The 17,731-nt window shown below is 40.7% G+C and overlaps 1 protein-coding gene across 4 annotated transcripts in view; it reads right to left on the reverse strand.

The window, feature by feature from the left end:
- The window catches only part of GRHL2 (grainyhead like transcription factor 2), a 64,912-nt gene that overhangs the window by 14,853 nt on the left and 32,328 nt on the right, over positions 1-17,731 (reverse strand). For 2 of the 4 annotated variants that reach the window (XM_064706405.1, XM_064706402.1), the window contains exons 9-13: positions 9,883-10,041; positions 4,322-4,409; positions 4,096-4,235; positions 2,104-2,135; positions 902-996 (exon numbers count right to left, since the gene is read on the reverse strand). In XM_064706405.1, the coding sequence (XP_064562475.1) occupies positions 902-996; positions 2,104-2,135; positions 4,096-4,235; positions 4,322-4,409; positions 9,883-10,041 (514 nt within the window). The remainder of the gene's footprint in view (positions 1-901; positions 997-2,103; positions 2,136-4,095; positions 4,236-4,321; positions 4,410-9,882; positions 10,042-17,731) is intronic. The other 2 variants (XM_064706403.1, XM_064706404.1) reach the window with 2 other exon arrangements.

The following is a 17,731-nucleotide window of genomic DNA, read 5'->3' on the forward strand; positions in this document are numbered from 1 at the left end:
AACCCAGGTGAAATTGTAGGAAATGACAGTTCTTTATATAGCACTCATGGCTGTCATCTTCTGCTTGATAGAGCCCTGATAATGTGAATTGGGCCAAGGTCTTGAGTCAACCAAATGCAAGTCCATAGTCAGTGCTAACCTCACATAATTAATTTAAGATTTAATTTAAAAAATTATATGTTCACATTTTTTTCAAGAAGGTATCAGTCTCCATCCTATAATCTTCTATGCTTCCCCTGGTTCAAGCAGACCACCCTAACCAACAAAGAAACTTGGCAAATGCGGGCTTGTGGGAAGCAATTTCTATAAAGCTCTTCTGCAACTGTAATAATACCCACCTGGGCAGTAAAAACAGTTAAGGGAAACAAACCCTTAAACAATTCTGTTACATCTGCTGGAAGATGTCTCTCCATGTTTTATATTTCTAATAAGGTAGGAAATTTCTGATTTTATTCCACCCAATCTAAGTTTGCAGTCAGCAGGAGCTTGCCTGTTAAGGTCTCTGTATTTGACCCAATGCATCTTGCATATTTGCTTGTGATCCCAGACAGAACAGAAAAGATGAGCAAAAGTTAAAAATAGACCATCACAGATTTGCTACTAGAACTTTCATAAACTTTGTAGCTTGGCCAAGAACCAAGAAACTTTCTAAGTTTTTTCTATACACTTGTGTCCTGATCCCTTCTTGAGAAAGCACAGTCCTTTTTTTTTTTCTGAAGTAATTTTTAGCATTTGTTAAAATGCCTCCTTATAGACTGCAGATACAAAGATCTCCTCTCCCATCTACCCATATTTGCACTAGCATCCTACAACTGACTTTGTCCAAACCACACCTGCCCCTCCCAGTTTGAGGGTTTGAGTCCCACAGAATGATTTTTAACTGCTAAGAATGGATTGTTACCTCTTTTCAGACCTTCTTCTTTGATTTGTTTCAAAGGGGAAGGACCAAACTCTTCCTCCACAGGCCGGAACATCCTTTTGACCAGGACACTGCTACTAGAATACACAAAAACAGGGACCACATCACAGTAAAACTGTGCTCACAGCAGAAGAGGAGACAACAGCAACAGTCATGACTCACTTTGTACTCTGGCAAAAACACCCACTAGATACTCATATAGCACCAAAAGCAGAAACTGCAAGGATTTAGCTTTTGATGCTTATCTGAACTATCCAGGCCTCTTAAATTGCCGAGACTGACTGGCTGGGACAGGTGACAGGAAAATATGTTCCAATGTTACACACTAATTTGAAAAACCCCAAAGGCCCTTAACTGTTTAAATATTGAGGGAAGGGGGGTGGTTATTGCTTGATGCAATAAATCCCTTTGTTTCTCAAATTCCACTGTAAGACTTATGAAGAGCATCAGTTTCAAAAAGAAATAAAAAGAGCCTCATGTTTTCAAGTCAGTGTTGACTGCAGGTGCTTGGCCAGTCCCTACTACAGGTCACCTTTTGCAGATTTATGGGAGCAGTTATGTTACTCCAGAATCTCAAACTTGAGGGTGTGTACTTTGGGATTCAAGCAACTTATAAAAGTATGGGGCTGGCACACAATGTGGGCTGAAGTTCAGCAGCCCATATTAAAACCCTTATTTCATGGCACCTCTGATTATCAGAGGGACTTTCATCAATTCTTCCAGTCCCTCCAAAGTTAGATCAGGAGTGCTCCCATTTCCAACCTTTGTCCTTCCCAGGTTCTCTCTTCTCTTTCTGCCTTCCTCTTCTGACACTTGGCCATTCTCTCTGCAGTTCCTGTATTTGTTGCATACATGTGTGTGCACTGCTAAACAGCTTTCAGGAATGCAGTGAAGTCCAGTGCTTCAATAAAAAATTCCCAGTTTTTAAGTTATTTGAGAACCCTCATGCTTACATAGATGCTTACTTCATTATCAAATATATTGTCCTCTTCCTGTATCAAACCTTAGGTCTCTTTTACTTGGAAATGTATTAAAATACAGACATAAAAAGCAAACAGTTTACATGGGAGAATGTGAGGGAAGGGGGAGAAAGGGGTCAGTTTTATCTGATTTCATATTTTGTATCAACTTTCTATGAGTTTAAAATGTTAACTGCAAAGCTTGTGAAACAATAAATATCTTACCCTTCTCTCTCATCATCTGTATTATAGTAAACCTAGAAGGACGGAAATAAAAATAAATTATTCCCAAAACTCAGACATTTGCTTAACAGAATAACTTCAAAAGGGAGAAAAGACAACAAGTGTTTTGCAGTTTGTCATATGTTAAAAATCCTCTTCTTCCTATAAAACACGAACACCACTAGTTCTAAACTGTTATCTGGAAGAAGCGTGGCTTAGAGAAACTGTTGTTGAATATCATCTACTGGAAATATATCAAAGTTTATTTGAGAGATATTACCCTCCTTCCCTGCTTTATATCATTTTCCCAATTATTTTACAATCCTCTAAATCAGATTGCTACTCACCTAAATAACCCCTAATACAGTTTAAGCCACAACACTCAAAAGCTTTTGTATGTATTTAATACTGTCTGAAAATCTAATTAAACTATAAAGAACAAGATTAAACTACAGGCCTAATGGGAATACAATTACTAAAGGTACAGCTGAACATTTTTTGCACAGCTGTGGGCAGAAGCCCAAGTCCAGTTTTGTGGAAATCCACGTAGCTGAAAGTCACCGGGACCAAATTTACAGCAGCAGCAAATGCAGCTGACAGTAGTAGGGGAGGTATAAAATCACAGTCTCTTGTCCAACACTTCGCAGAAAACTCAACCAAACTCCTCACAATGTGCCCACACTGCAGGTCTGCACCAACAAGCACAGCAGCCCTGCAGCTGCTGAGCTGGGCAGGGCAAGGCACCCCAGGCAGGTCTCTAGCACTGGCTCAGAGCACTCAGAGCACACTTGGCTCTCACTGGGGGCCTTCCCTTCTGAAACTGTGCAATGAAAATAGCTCAGAGGTGTGTGTGTGCAAAGCTGAGGGTTGTAACTATGAGTTACAGCAATAAAAGACATGGCTGAACATTGCCTAAGAGCTAGGAAATGGGGATATCTTCCAGTTAGTTTAGAAAATTATTTACAGGATTATATATACTAAGGAATGTTTCCACCGTCTCCTGTTTTGAAACAAATCCCCATTTTGGTTTGAAAGCCATGAGGACAGAAGGTACCCAACACTGATTTGTGAGTGGGCGACTTTCCAGCTTGGGAGAGTAAGCCTGTGACAGCTGTGATTACAACGTCTGTGCTCTTTGTGCTTTGCTCAACCACAATTCTCACTGCTTCAAAATTGACAATTACAAATGGCCTGTCCTTTTTACAACCTTCCTAAAACTTTCTGATTTTTATGGATTCCCACAATGCATATTAGATTTCCTCATCAACTACTTGTCTTAATAAACATATGCATAACTGTCTCATTCTGCTCCCTGAGATGTTAATAAATAACACGTTCATAGTAAAAAAGTTGTCAGAGCTGACCCTCCAGTTCAGGCTTTCAACTTCCCAGCAGGTGATAAAATAGAAAAGAGCCAAGTTAGGAAAGACTTGTGTTTACGAATGATAATAACTACCAATACTGAGTATTTAACATTAGCATGACAGAGTTTTTACTTGGAAGAGTGAAAATATTTTTTTCAAGGAATTTCCAGATCTCTAGGTGATGCTGACAGAAAACGGGTAGTGGTGTTTAGTGACCCTACTATTGACCTTTCTACACGGGTAAGAGCTTGGTCGTTGTTTTCAGCTGTGACAGGGAGGGGGATCTCTGCTACCACAAGGTGGCACTTCATTTCACCAAGCCAAAGAGTACACTCAAAACCACATTGCATTTCAGTCACAAATCAACCTTATATTTGAAAGCAAAAGAATGACAGTACTGTAACAAAACAAGTCAGTTGTCAAAGAAGTATAAACTCCTCTGCACCCAGAACTCAGAAAGGTACTTGCCTTTTCTAAGGTCCTCTATTAGTAATGTGCCAAAAGTGCATTTACCAAAATGAGAGCTGAAACAAGTGGCCCCCAGGAACAGTTATTTACTTCCCTAAAACCTGCCCCAGAGCAGAGGCAGCCAGGTGGCAAGTGGGCACCTGCTCATTTCATTATTTCCTACCTGTCCAGTTCTTTGCAGGTTTCCAAAGTGAACATCCGGTATGAACAGAACGGGCTGGGAATCCAGGTCAGCCATTGTTTTGAAGAAGGTGATATCACTCTTTTTCTGCAGAGGGAGCGCACTCAACTTCCCTTCAGCTGCTAGGTAGATCACAAAGCACGGAGTTGTGAAGGGAGGCATGGTAGGCGTGACTTAGCCCCAGACCAGAAAGGCCCATTTCACTCACCATTATTACATGAGGCTTGGGATGCCTGGCCTTTGCCTTTCTTCCTGTTCTGTTTTCTCTCTTCATCTCGGATTTTCCTTTCTGCTCCCTGATGCAAGAAAGATAACAAACAGATATTACCCAAAGAGGAACCACCATGAGCTTTGTACTCTGCAATGCCTGGAACTACAGCATCAGACACACAGAAATGCTAAAAGAGAAACTGGTTACTTCATTGAAGACAGATCTGTCCAGTCTGTTGGGAAGGTTTTGCATGGATCACCTGTGCCTGAGACTCAGCTGGCACATCCAATAGCTCCCAGAGCTGCAGACAGCAAGAGGAACATATCCACATGTTGGTTTGGAGGAGCCAGGACAGGCAGTGTGCAGTCTGTAGCAGGACTGATGCCAGCACAGCTTGTGCAAAGGGCATCCCAAGCCCAGTGTCTCTGCAATGGACAGAGTGCTCAGGCCAAATATTTTGTGTAATGGCATAAAACACCTGCAGGATTGCTATCATTTTACATAATGTCTGTGCTGAGGTCTTCCCTAAACTCTCCTCCACCTAATTTGTCTGGGGGTGGCATTGCTGCACTGTAGCCAGCTGTGCAGAGCCTTTGAGAACTGACAGTCCAAAAAGGCTGTGCTGACAGCTTGCCAACATCGCAAGGGTTCTTACAGAAAAATACAGGCATTTCAAACTGGGAGAAGCTCTCCAGAAATAGGAAAGCAATGTAGCACTGCCCTATTAGGCACCAGGAACTCCTGGGAAGTTGCAGGCTATTGTTATGTAAATACACTCTCAACAAGTTTAAAAAATAATACTTGTTTATTGACATAAAAAGCAGCAACACCTCCTTTGAAGTTCTCCTAATTTACTTTATAAATAATGCCTATCACATTGTGAAGGGTAATGAAGATCCATCTGCTCCCAGACAGTTGGCATGCAAGATTACAGAATTTTTTTCCAAATTAAAATTAGAAGTTTCTTGAATAGAAAGGGAGAGGAGGGAGGTAAGGAAAGCAAAAAACACCCACTCAAGATGGCAAAATTCACACATGAGTCAATGAACCAAGTTTAGAAAGAGTGCAAGGAAAGATGTACTCCTGGCTGTGATCTATCAGTAGATTTCCAGAGGCTGAAAGAGCTGGAGGAAGAAAGAGCTCTTTAGGAAAACATGAATGTGTCAAACAAACACTGCCTCCAGACCAGGTCCCAGTCCAGTTGACACTCACCAACCTCAATCGCAGAAGCCAAGGGATTCAGAGTTGTGCACTTATCAAAATTGTTTCTAGAGGTACATTTGTAACCTTTAAAGCCACCTGTTCTTTCTAAGAAAGGAGCAAAAATACACATCCCTGCCCTGTTCAGCAAAAAGCACATCCTGAGAAACCTGTGCTGCACAAAGGGCTCTGCCCGGTGGCCGCAGCCACACCTATCACTCGGTGCTGCCACTCTGCTGCTCACAGGAAACAGGATGAACCATCAAAGTACTTCACACACAGCACCAAGTGTGAGTTTTCTCTCAGGAAAGCAGAAACTGAGGAGGACTCAGCCTTTTATACATAATAAAAAAAATATATTTTACTGATTTTCTGTAATATTCTTTGTAACCATGAACTCTGTGACGCTTTACAGCTTTCTCTTCAGTCCTTCATTCAAGGCAACACAGCCCAAGATCTCTGAGGGGCAGGCAATCCCTGGGCTGGGCAGTCATTCCCATCTAGCAGTGTTTATTTGTGCCACAGCCACTTAAGAAATGTGGCAACTGCAATACCCACAAAACTACCTACCAGCCCTTTTGAGCTTGGAGCAGCCCAGAGGGCAGGGCCAGCCCAGCCTACAGAATGGATGTCATAGTCACAGGGATGAGACCACAAAATGATTTTTGCATACTAGGCTTCTGCTGCATAGTTTTGACAGCTGAGCCATCTGACACATACCTAATAAACCACAGTTTGCACATCTCTTCATGACAGCAGAAATTACCTTTCTACTGGGGACTATAAACTATGCTGCGACCAGTGAAATAATTAAATGAGTTCTGAATTTTTTCATTGATATCTGGGTTTTGTATAAATGCAAGGAGTACTTCTGCTACTAATTATTAACAAAATGCAGCTTACGAATTTCAGCTGACTCAAAGTATTTTCTTCCTAATCCTTCAACTCATTTAAACTTAAGCCATGCACCACACTGATGCTCATATGTACTCTTGCTTCTAGTTCCAGGCTAAAGCATTCCACATCTCATTGGGCAGGCACATAGACATAGGCTGATGTCTGTGTGCCTGCCCAATGAGATGTGGAATGATTTAGCCTGGAAATAGAAGCTCTCTCCAAAGCTGAAGATTAATAGGCAATTAGAGTTTCTAAATACTCTATGATAATCCATTTTCTCTATGATGATCCACACCAAAAACAAGGATGTGTGAACTGCACATATTCCAAAGAACATGTATTTTTCAGGTTAAACAAAACTGGATTAATTTATTTTATTTTGGATCAATGTTATGGTATTTGCCAAGTCAAGTTCTGCTTCTTTTCAGCAGATTATCACATATAGAAAATCAAGTAGCTCTGAAGTCCCAGTTCTTTCATACACAGTGGCTAAACATTGTGCAATATATAAATATAAATAGGCCTGGTAGCAAGTTTCCCTGACAACCTACTTAAGGAATAAAAATTAGATAAACTTATAATGCAGCATCAGTGATCTGCACTGATGACTGCAAGGCAGAGAATTAGCACTAACAAAACAAGATGTGGACTGTAACAAATGCTTTGAAGATTGCCTAGTGAAAAACAAACATGGGCAAAAAATTGGATGACAAATAGGGAGTACGGTAAAGTTAAATTTGTTAAGTAACATTTACAGCCTTTGCAACATTTATCTCCATACATTTATGTCACAAAGCACATACTGGATGTTAGTTCATGTTGCTCTCTAGTTTATATGTAAACTAATATTAAAATGAAGGAATTGCCAGAATAAATACTAATTTATATATATATAATGTGTACCACTTAGCTAAATGCAGATTTATTTCTTCAAAGATAACTCTTTCCACAACAGCTACACTGTGTTGCAGCTACAAGACATTAATTTGTCAGTGAATGTTCTTAAAAACTGGACACCTCCACCTGTGATTTATCTAAGTGAATATACAAATACATCCACTGGTTCTAAAGAGGCACCAGCACTACAGAAAGAAACATTTTTAATAACACCTCAGGCACAGAAACATTTTTTTCTTCCATGTTGCAGAATGAGAAACATTTCACACTTAGGGAAGAGGAATTTACTGTGCAGTTCCTCCAGGCCAGGTGATTGTAATAAATCAGGTACTTTTGTCATCAGCTTCTCTTTGAGGCTGTCAGATTGGGGCATAACAGAGCAGTTCACACTTTCAGAATATATAAAGATCATTATATGATTGCTGAGTAGTTTTTTTATGTTCCTATAGTTCCTCTTCAATTCATCAGGACAAGGATGTAGGCAATAAATAACAGTCACAGCTTCATGGCCTTCCCCAAGGAGGCAGCAAGCTTTGTCCACGTCACTGGGGGGAGAGCCACAGGCCAGCAAGAGGAACTCAACCATTTAGCACCACCTTAACCAGAGCCAGGGGTTTATTTTGACATCTTGGAAAGATGAGGATACCCAGCCACACCAGCTACCTTCCTCTGAGCACGTTGAATTCTCCCAGTGCCACCAGCAAGTGGAAATTCTCCAAACATTTATTTACTTACAAAAGCCCTGTGACAAATGGATGTTGGTAAAGATCTGGCAACATAAGTTTGGGGAGAAGCAAGAATTTGTCTTTTACCAAGTGCAAATTAGCACAAACTGTCATGTGCATTGACCTCAATAATTTTCATTTGCTCAAGTCACTTTCACACCTGCATTAACTTAAAAAGCTCTACATGTGTGTATATATTTATATTAAACACATATACAGCCTATTATCAATACCCTTGAGCCCTTCAGTTCCCACTTCCAATTGCTGATGTGTATAACACTTTAACTACCCCTGTGATCTCTCCTACTTTGAGACAGTTTTGATTAATAGACTCAACATTCATTTCCTGCTTTTTTGTCTGGATACTTGAAGCTCCAATTAAGCCAATAGCTGCAATGAACATTTATTATTCAAAATCTCCACCAGTTGTATCTAGAGGTCACCCTTGATGAGTTTGTGCTCTGAATTTCCTTCCTTTTTTTAAATAATTCAAATTTTTCTAATTGCGCTTCAGAAACAGGTAGATGAAAACGACTTGTTACTTTGATATTTACTGAGCTTTTAAGATCCAGCTGTAGCTTCAAATCTCTCAATATTTGACATTCAAAGTTACAATTAAAAGCATAGCATTTTGGCTGCAAGAAGACCTCAGTGCAAACATTTACATTCATTACTTCCAAAGATTTTCCTCCACTAACACAACAGACTGATTAACCCTCAAGATGTCAAAACAGCAACAGGGGAATGAACTGAAAAGGGGGAAGGAGCAGCAACACAGAGACCTGAAACAGTTGAACTCTTACCCTTTCCATTAAAAAGTTAATGTTATGTTTTGCCTGGGGCATGGCCTTTTGTCTTTCTATTCCCACCTGTAGGATGGCAAGACTAATTTGGATAAAATTCCAAGTCACTTAAATAGATGTAGGCTCCTGAATCCCTGAACCTTGACTAGAATCCAGGCATCAGCTCCCCTATGAAAGATGTTTCTTGGCATGGAGAAAGTCATCAATTGACAGATGCTAAACAAAACCACTGAAAGAAAAATCTTAGAACAATCATCACTGACATTTCTGAGGAACTGTTTCTATCTGGTGATATACACTGCTGACCATGACACTGTCTAATTCATTCAGGCATGTTCTATGTCTGGTGCTGAAACATCTGACTAGTCACCACAGAGGAGCAGTCATACCTACAGCAAAAAAACAAAATTTTGCTTAAGAGGGTGTGAACACACACAAAAAAATAGTTACAAAATGGGAATGGCTAATATATTTTTTGTATTTTACTTTTGATAAAAAAATCCTAGCAACGTAAGAGTTTCTAAAAAAACTGCAAGCAAAGCAGGGGGAAAACCCATCAGCTGTGTCACTGGAATTTGCTGGTTTCCATTGCATTAGAAAAAGGAGCTTGGCAGACCCTCACTGTCAGAGAAACTGATATTAAGTTTATCTATCTATCCTGGCTGTCAGAAGGAAGGACATCAGCAGACTGCCACTTATGTGAGTGAGCCCGTGATCAGCACTGACCTTCCAAATAGAGATATTTGCATTTGCACTATTACTTTATTGATATTCCATAATCATGACCTGTAACCTGCTATCCTTAAACAGTCCAACTATTGCTCACAAGCTGAGAAATCAGGGCCAAAAAGGCTGCAAAGCAGTAAAATAATGACATGATAATCAGTTAGATTTGTGATACAGCTGGACCAAGTGCTATGATGAAACACAATTCTTTAAGGGAAGAAACAGCATTTAATTAGGTCTAAAATACAGCAACAATAAACTGCCTAACAAGATTCCTCCTTTATCCATGGTAACTGTGCTTTGCACTTACCTTGTCACAAAAAACCTTGATCTGGCAGTAGGCTCGGTGGATAGGTTTATTGCTGCGGTTGTTGTAGCTGTAAGTATCGATCTGAATCATCAAAGGAAGCCCTTTTACTCCTTTTTGTGAGGAGAAGTCTGTGCTCAAGCAATTCACTGTGATGAAAATCTGTGTGCCAGAGAGATTACTTTTTAAAATGTGCCGCAAACAACAATTAAACTTCCAGAAATACATAACAATAAATGGGAAAATAAAATAAAAAGGTTTTAATTCAGCTACGATGCACGCTCTGGCAAGTCACACATTTATCTTCCACTTCTGTCCAGAAAAGACTCTATCCTGGGAAGAACAAACTTGAAAGCCATATATTGCCGCTTCAGTTTGGATCAGAAGCTCACATTTGAGGTGAATCATTTGGTTCTCCCAACTTATCATGCTTTGGTTCACACCAGAGGCTCAGAATACACGAACTAGATTCTTTTTGGAAGAGTCAGGCCAGAAAGATATGTTCCAGGAGCACTCAGATCCTCCACCTGCTCATAGTTGCTTAGTTCATGGGAACTGACTAAAGATAATCTGAGATAAAACCTCCTAAAACGTGCCTTATGTGGATGTCAGGTCTTTAGCCCTTACTTGTTCCACTCCTCAACCCTGCTCTGTATGTTTGCACTATTTGTTGATACAGATCATCTTGCTTCACCCCTTCCAGCTGCCTTAGGTATGGCTTGCTCATCTGACAGCTCATTCAAATTCAGTGGGACAAAGATAAACTCTACTCCTTTTATTTTAAACATTTTCTTCACATCTCATTGACACTACTGCTTTCTTCATCCCATCAATAGATACTCCTCTGTTTCACTTTAAAGGCCCTTCACAGTCTTTCCTCCTTTTTAAAGATGCACCTCACCCAGTGTTTCAAACTGGGAAGGAATTTTTAAAATATTCATAAAACTACTCCCTACGTCTTCTCAGAAGTTCTCTTTGTTCCACAGCATCCACACACCTTGACACTGCATTCAGAGAGTCACAGAGTCATCTGAGCTGGAAGGGACTGGGAAGCATCATGGCCCATCCAGGGATAGAACCCACAACCTCAGCATTAACCAACTGAGCTAGCAAGTCCCCTGCTTGCCTGTGCTTCAGAAATCCATCTCTTGCTCTCCTTCTACAACAAAAACTTACAACTTAATAGCCACTAATCATCTACCTCTCATTAACTCAGTTAGCACCATGGGACAAGGTGTGTGTCATCTGTACAGGACCTGGGAGTCTTCTCCCACTACCAAAGTCTTCCAAGGACTATCCTGATGTAAAGCAAACATTATGAACTGAAATACCACCAATAGCTTTCAGTCAGGATGGCATTCATAAAACTCAAGAGAAGAAACTAGATTAAAAATCTAATTTTCAGCCCAGTGAGGAATATGTGCATTACATAATAATTTGGGGCAATTGTGTATTAACTTGATTCTACTTTTCACTTGCCCTTAGTTTAAAAAGCAACAACAAAACACCAAACAAAACGAAACCCCAAAAGTGAGAACCAAGGAAAAGGACTGAGAAAACCAGCAGTACATACTCCTGAACCAGGAGAATGTGAAACCTGCCCCAGAGGAATAAGGAGGCTCAGGAAAGAAGAGATCTTAAACTGGTCTCTCAAACAGACCTAATGCACCCCTCACAGGGCAGAGGAGAGGGCAGCAAACCCCTGGGATCTGGGAGGATTCCTGAAGGAAGAACATGACAGACATCCCTCCCCCCTCCCCCTCCATTCCACAAACGGAAAATAAACCAACAGCATGAGCGAGGAGAATGCAACATCCCTAAGAATGCAACATCCCTAAGAAAGACAACTGAAAATAAAGAAGGGCTCCAGCAGGGCTGGTGGGGGATACTTTACCCTCCTGGCAGAAGTTAACATTACAGTCAGGGTCTTTATGATGGAGCCAGAGCAGCTTGTTTGCCTGACTGAGCTAATGGCCCCTCCTCTCTGCTTCTGATTGTATCGCAGAGCTACATTTACAAATGAAATAGTTGAACTTTAACTGCCAGAGAAGAGGGAGGCAGGGAAAGGCCCTAGGTGAAACTCTGATTTTGAAGCTGATAGTGTTATTTCTGTTTCAAATTACAACTTGATCTCCTCCAGCCCCAAAGATAAGTGTAGACACAGTGAATACCCTCTGAAATACAACAGCCTGAATTTTCATTTGCCTTCAGAATCATTTATAGTGTCAGGGCAATGGTTTAAAGTGTGTGTGAACACACAGTAGTGGAAGGAAGCCTAGCATAAAACAGAATATGGTCTCCCTATATTTCAGCCCATACTTCTGCACAGATTTTCCAAAATGTACATTCAAATGTGAGAAGACATGCAGGCTTTGCATCTATCTAGCAGTTTGTACTTCTTCCACCCTTGCTGCACACTCAGCTGAGAAGCAAAAAAGATCTTGTCCCACCTTAATTAACTACATACACTGTGTCATCTCTTCCACTGCCTCCACAATCACAGAGCAGAGTAGGAACGGCTGGGGAAGACAGACTTTATGCTTTCAAGAGTCCCCACACAGCAATAACAGATTATTCGGCATGAATAATAGATAGATGCTGTAAGACTCAATATCTTGTCCTGACACTGTAATACATCAGGATCTCTCTGAGGAGCAATGACTGTACATTCATGCACATGAAGTGTACTACACTTTCTGTCATATCATTTGCACCTCACAGACAGACAGATGGATTTGAATTAACACAGATCATTGATAGTGGGGAAATTTTCTGTCTCCATGCAATGTTCTATTAGCTTTCCTGTAAAGCACCACACTGACTTTGGATTTGGAAAACACGGGGGTGTATAGAGGGAAAGGAAAGAGGGCATAACTTCTGTTTTTATTTTAGGGAGCTTCTTCTTTGCATGACTAAAGATTTGCACCAGTGCAGCAGGCTGTTATGGTGAAGAGGACCTGAAGAAACTTCTGAACAGTCCCCTTCTCTCTCCCCTGGTCTAACCAGAAACCACCTTCCCAAAGCAGTGACCTGCTCTGAGCAGCACTGATTTCAGCCATTTGTCCAAACACATCCTGCTTTGCCCTTTGCAACTCTCATCTTCCCCCTCTTTCCAGCTCCTGTCCATAATGCATGCACTCCCACTCTTGATGAGACAAGGGGCAAAACAGCTCCATGGGCAGCCACAAAATGGAGAGCTATTCTACTTTTCTTAGAAGATATCCAGATTTAAGATCTCCTTTGCTGTGGTATTTTGCATAGTAGAATTAACATGGTTAGAAAATGTAGAGTTAAGTAGAAATTACAGTAGCAGGAAGAGAAATCACTGTCTCCCTCCTAATCCCTGTCTACACTTGTCTTAGAACTGTATTAATAAAAGTTAGTATGATTGCACCCAAATTCAGACGCAACATTTTTTTCCTGTGCAAACTGGATTTTAGCAATGTTTTGCTATCTGGAACACGTTGTATAATTGTCATTATAGTGATGTCTTTTTTTTTAATGTCAGCATATCTTAGATTAGAGCAATTAATGGCAGAGTTCCACCCATCTAGTCTCCAGCTCAGGCATGCCATTAGCAATTATATACTAATTTAGAGAAACATTTGGTGCTGAGAAAGTTTCACAAGTGGCCCAAGATAACAACAGCTCTTCTATTTGTTATAGATCACGCCTAGAAAAAGCACTCTCTTTTGGGGACTACTCCTCCACGGTGTAGCTGCTATTATAAGAATTACTGTTTGTTAAATACTGCAGCATAATTAGGGATGTACGAGACACAAACACAGTAAGCTGCCTTAAGGGAAAGCAAGGCTCAGAAGTGCATTTCCCTTTTTATCATTTAATTCAGCCAACATGACTCTTGCTGCGGTCTCTCAGCTTATACACTAAAGGTCTACAGCTATGAAACTTCTAATATAAGCCTCTTATTACTATTTACATTTCTGGTTCCCATTGTCTCAGAAACTGCCAAGGGCAGAAGGGAGGCACAAAATTATAAACTTAAAGCAATTTCCCTACTGAATACTGGCAATACATAGAACCCTGGTGATGGGTCTCTTAAAAGTCTGCTTTAAAAGGTTCCTCCCTCCAGACCCTAACAACAAAGAGTTAACTGACTCGTCTCTCAAATGACTAACTTCAATCCCATCATTCCTCACACACACAGAAAGTGTGGGTTTATAGTTTCTCCTACCAGCCGTTACCTTATAAATCCCACACAAAGGTAAGACCTTTGTTTTATTTCAATACAAATGTCTCCAGCAAATGTTTACACTACTCTTTTGAAGCTTCCTCAACCCACACCACACCCCGGCAACTACATAAAAATGCCATTTGCTTTGAATCCCAGATGCATACTTACCAAGCCATTTGTATACACTGAATTTCAACATTATGTGCTACCACAGGTTAACTCTTCTCTAATATATACACGTGTGTGTGTGCATGTCTCACATCTATATATACACTCATATATATATATGCACACTTGCACACACAGACATGGTTTATTAAAGTAGCTGCCAAGTCTAATCCTACATAATTTCTGCTACTAACTCCCCAAAATGAAGCATCTTTTCTTTCAACCTCTACATTTTTAGAGTAGAGAAGACATTAATTTCCTTCCCAATTAAATTGATGTAACTTGAGAAGGAAAGTCATGATTAAGGAAAAAAAAATCTTATACTAATCAAAGCCTGGCCTAAGTATCACTAACAATGTTTAAGAAATATGGATTGCCACAACACAAATTACTGCTAGAGATAATGCTGTTCTATAAACTTGATTTTACCATAGTACCCACCGGAATTGGAGCTCACTTTGGCCCACAATATCCAAGAACCTAATCCGGCAAATCAGTCACTCTTTGAAAACAGCTTATTACTGTATGAGCCATGCCAAAACTCATTAAATAACTGGAAAGGTTCCCAGAGGCTTCAGCATACTTTGGATTAAAGATCTACATTTCAGTTAAATATAGCAGGGCAGTTATTGCACGCAAGTATACACAACAACTGCTCAGCACACAACTCCTGCACTCACTGAAATCATCTCGCTCATCTGCCAGCACCTGCCTGAATAACACAGCCACAAACATGTCTGTTTATTGCATGTCCAAGTTGCAGTGCTTAGCAGAAATCTGTGATCTCTTGATATCACTGAAAGCTGTTTGTCTCTTTAAGGTGTCATATTTTGTTAGCAAAATACTAACTGCTCACTGAAGTAATTACTGCTCACTGAAGTAATATCTTTGATTTTTAGGCTAAAAAATACTTTCCATAAAAATATGCAATTGTTTCAAGAAGTAACACCGGCACAGCCAATTTAAATGCTCCAAGCACCTACCAGAGAGAAGTCATATCTCAAGGAGGTGGTATGGTTTATGACAAATATATTATCTTTTGACCAAGACAATTCTGTCTCTTTAACCATTTTTCTTACAAACTAACTTCTGTCAGTCCTAACACTGCAAGCAGACAGATGAATGTCTATCAGAAATGAAGCTGAGTCTGTTCAAGAGCGTCCACTAGAACTTTGTCCACTTGCCAGATGCTGCAGCAAAATCATCTACAGGGCAACAGCAAGGCAACTACATAGCTTCTAGCATATTATAAGGACACTTTCAAAAGACAGTTAAAATGTCAGCCAGTTGTTAATTGTTGTTTGTTTCTTCATCTTTTTTTAAATAACTCCTTTAAAAATACCAAACATAGCATTTGGGTTCAACCAAAGGGAGACAACAAATCACCTTACCCATAAACATTACATATTTATAACAGAATTAAATATGGGAGGGAAACAAAGATGGATTGTACAAAACTGTTCTTCTCTTCCTACCCCTGCTCCCTTACAGCAATATTTTTGTTTGAAGAAAGCACTGAGTTTGACATGGCTATGGAGCCTTCCCCTCATTTCCCTGGATCCTGCTCTGAGCCACAAGCCCCACAGTGACCTCTAGATAAGAGCCCCAGCAGAAAGGGATGCTGTTCTAGAAAAGGGTAAGGATGTGCCAGGACTAACTCTCCTCTGCCAGAGGCAAGGGGACTGCTGATGTCAACCAGACACAGCAGAGAGAACACTAGCAGAGCGGTGTTCCTGACTTCGGTGCTGTTTCCTTAGATCACAAAAAGCAACAGTGTGATGATTCCACCTCTTGACATGCACTGTACAAGATTCTTGTTCTGCCAAGCAGCAGTTGGAAGATGACACACCAAGCATGGTGAACTGGAACCAACAGCCCAGTTCCACTGACATTACTGGGGCAACACAGAGAGGCCTTTGCCTGTACCCTCTGCATTCCTGTTTATCCCACTAAGACCCAGCACGAGATGCTGCCCTACCAGCCCTCAGCAGGCTCACTGGCAGCTGGCAGATTCTGACTGCCACACCATTCTCCTATACCCTCATCCTGAAGGGCTGCAAGGGGAAGGCCTGCTCTGTCTGTGTGTGAGAGGAAAAGTCTGACTTCAAATGAGGAGAAACATGGCTTTACATTAGCTGCCATCCAGGTGGAGTAGGAAAGTGAGAAACCTGATGCTCAAGATAGGTCTTCTAAATGTGGGGTTTAGTTTCCCAGGAGAGAGAGTTCTATTTGGTTAGGTGATTTCTACTAGTTCTGTTTGATTTTCCATATCACTCCCCAGTGCACTTTCAACAAGAAGTATTTCTTTGCTTCTTCCAGGGCCAGTAGAGTGTCTCATCATATCCCAACTCAGAGGCCCTGAAAAGAACTGTTGTGTGCCACTTTTATCTGACTTGATAAAAAAAAAAGGCTTTTGTGCCTCTGAGGGGGTTAAGTTTTAATCTTGAAATTGTGGTGAAAATGGAAAATAATACCAAACAGAAACAATGGAGGCAGTTGAAAGATCATCATTCAAAAAGCTTAGGAAAAGGGAGTCTGTAATTATTCTTCATCTCCCATGGATGAGGTAATTGCTGGAGAAAAAACAGCCTTCAGTGAGGTGCCTCAGCACCCACAGCTTTCCAACACCGCAGGGGCATCCTATGGGAATCCCCAGACCTGGTGCAAGCAGTTATTGTATCAAACTTCCCAACAGGAGCAAGCATGTGCACATACATGTGTGTGTGTGGGGGGAGGGAAACGCTGGAGTGCAGACAAGGTGATAAGCTTTCACGTACAATCTGATTTATGCTTGATAGCCAAACACTAAAGCATGTTATAAATCCTCTTTTATCAATACATTTACAGTTCAAGCTCCTAAAAGATCAGATATTTAATACCTCAAAATAAATATGCATAAGCCAATTTGCATTTTAATCACTATTTCCTGCACAAATACAAGCAGCTTAAATTTCACTCCTAGCACTTTTTTAATCCAGAAGGAGTCTTTACTTTAAAATCTCAGCTTGTTTTGTTTCCAGTGATCATTGCAAAAGTTGTGTTTATAATGTTCTGGCACCCAAGGCAAGAGCCAGGCGAATGGTGTGAGATTAGGAAAAAACGTCTTAGGTTAATACCTGACATTAATGGATGTGACTTCCTTGTTCCTAGATCAACATGGGTGTCTTGCTAAGTCTGGCTTGGAGCTGCAAATGCAAATGTCTTAGAGAGCTGCCAGCCCGGGGACAAGACTGCCAGGTTCTAGCCCTGGTAGTGCTTCGGCAAAGGTCCTCGAGGAGGACTGATGCGTTGGAGATCCCAAATCGGTGTTTGCTTGCACAGTGATCACACACACATGCACACCAGTCGCCTGTTGTGACTGCAGAGGACAACCTACAGCTGTATTTTGAAATGGAAACACATAATAGGGAAATATCTGGGCCGTTGAAAATGTAATCACTACATGAGTAAATACAGCACCATTAGCAACTGGGCCAAGTACAACTCTGT

Source organism: Zonotrichia leucophrys, chromosome 2 (genome assembly GCF_028769735.1).
Source record: "Zonotrichia leucophrys gambelii isolate GWCS_2022_RI chromosome 2, RI_Zleu_2.0, whole genome shotgun sequence".
NCBI classification, from domain to species: Eukaryota; Metazoa; Chordata; class Aves; order Passeriformes; family Passerellidae; genus Zonotrichia; species Zonotrichia leucophrys.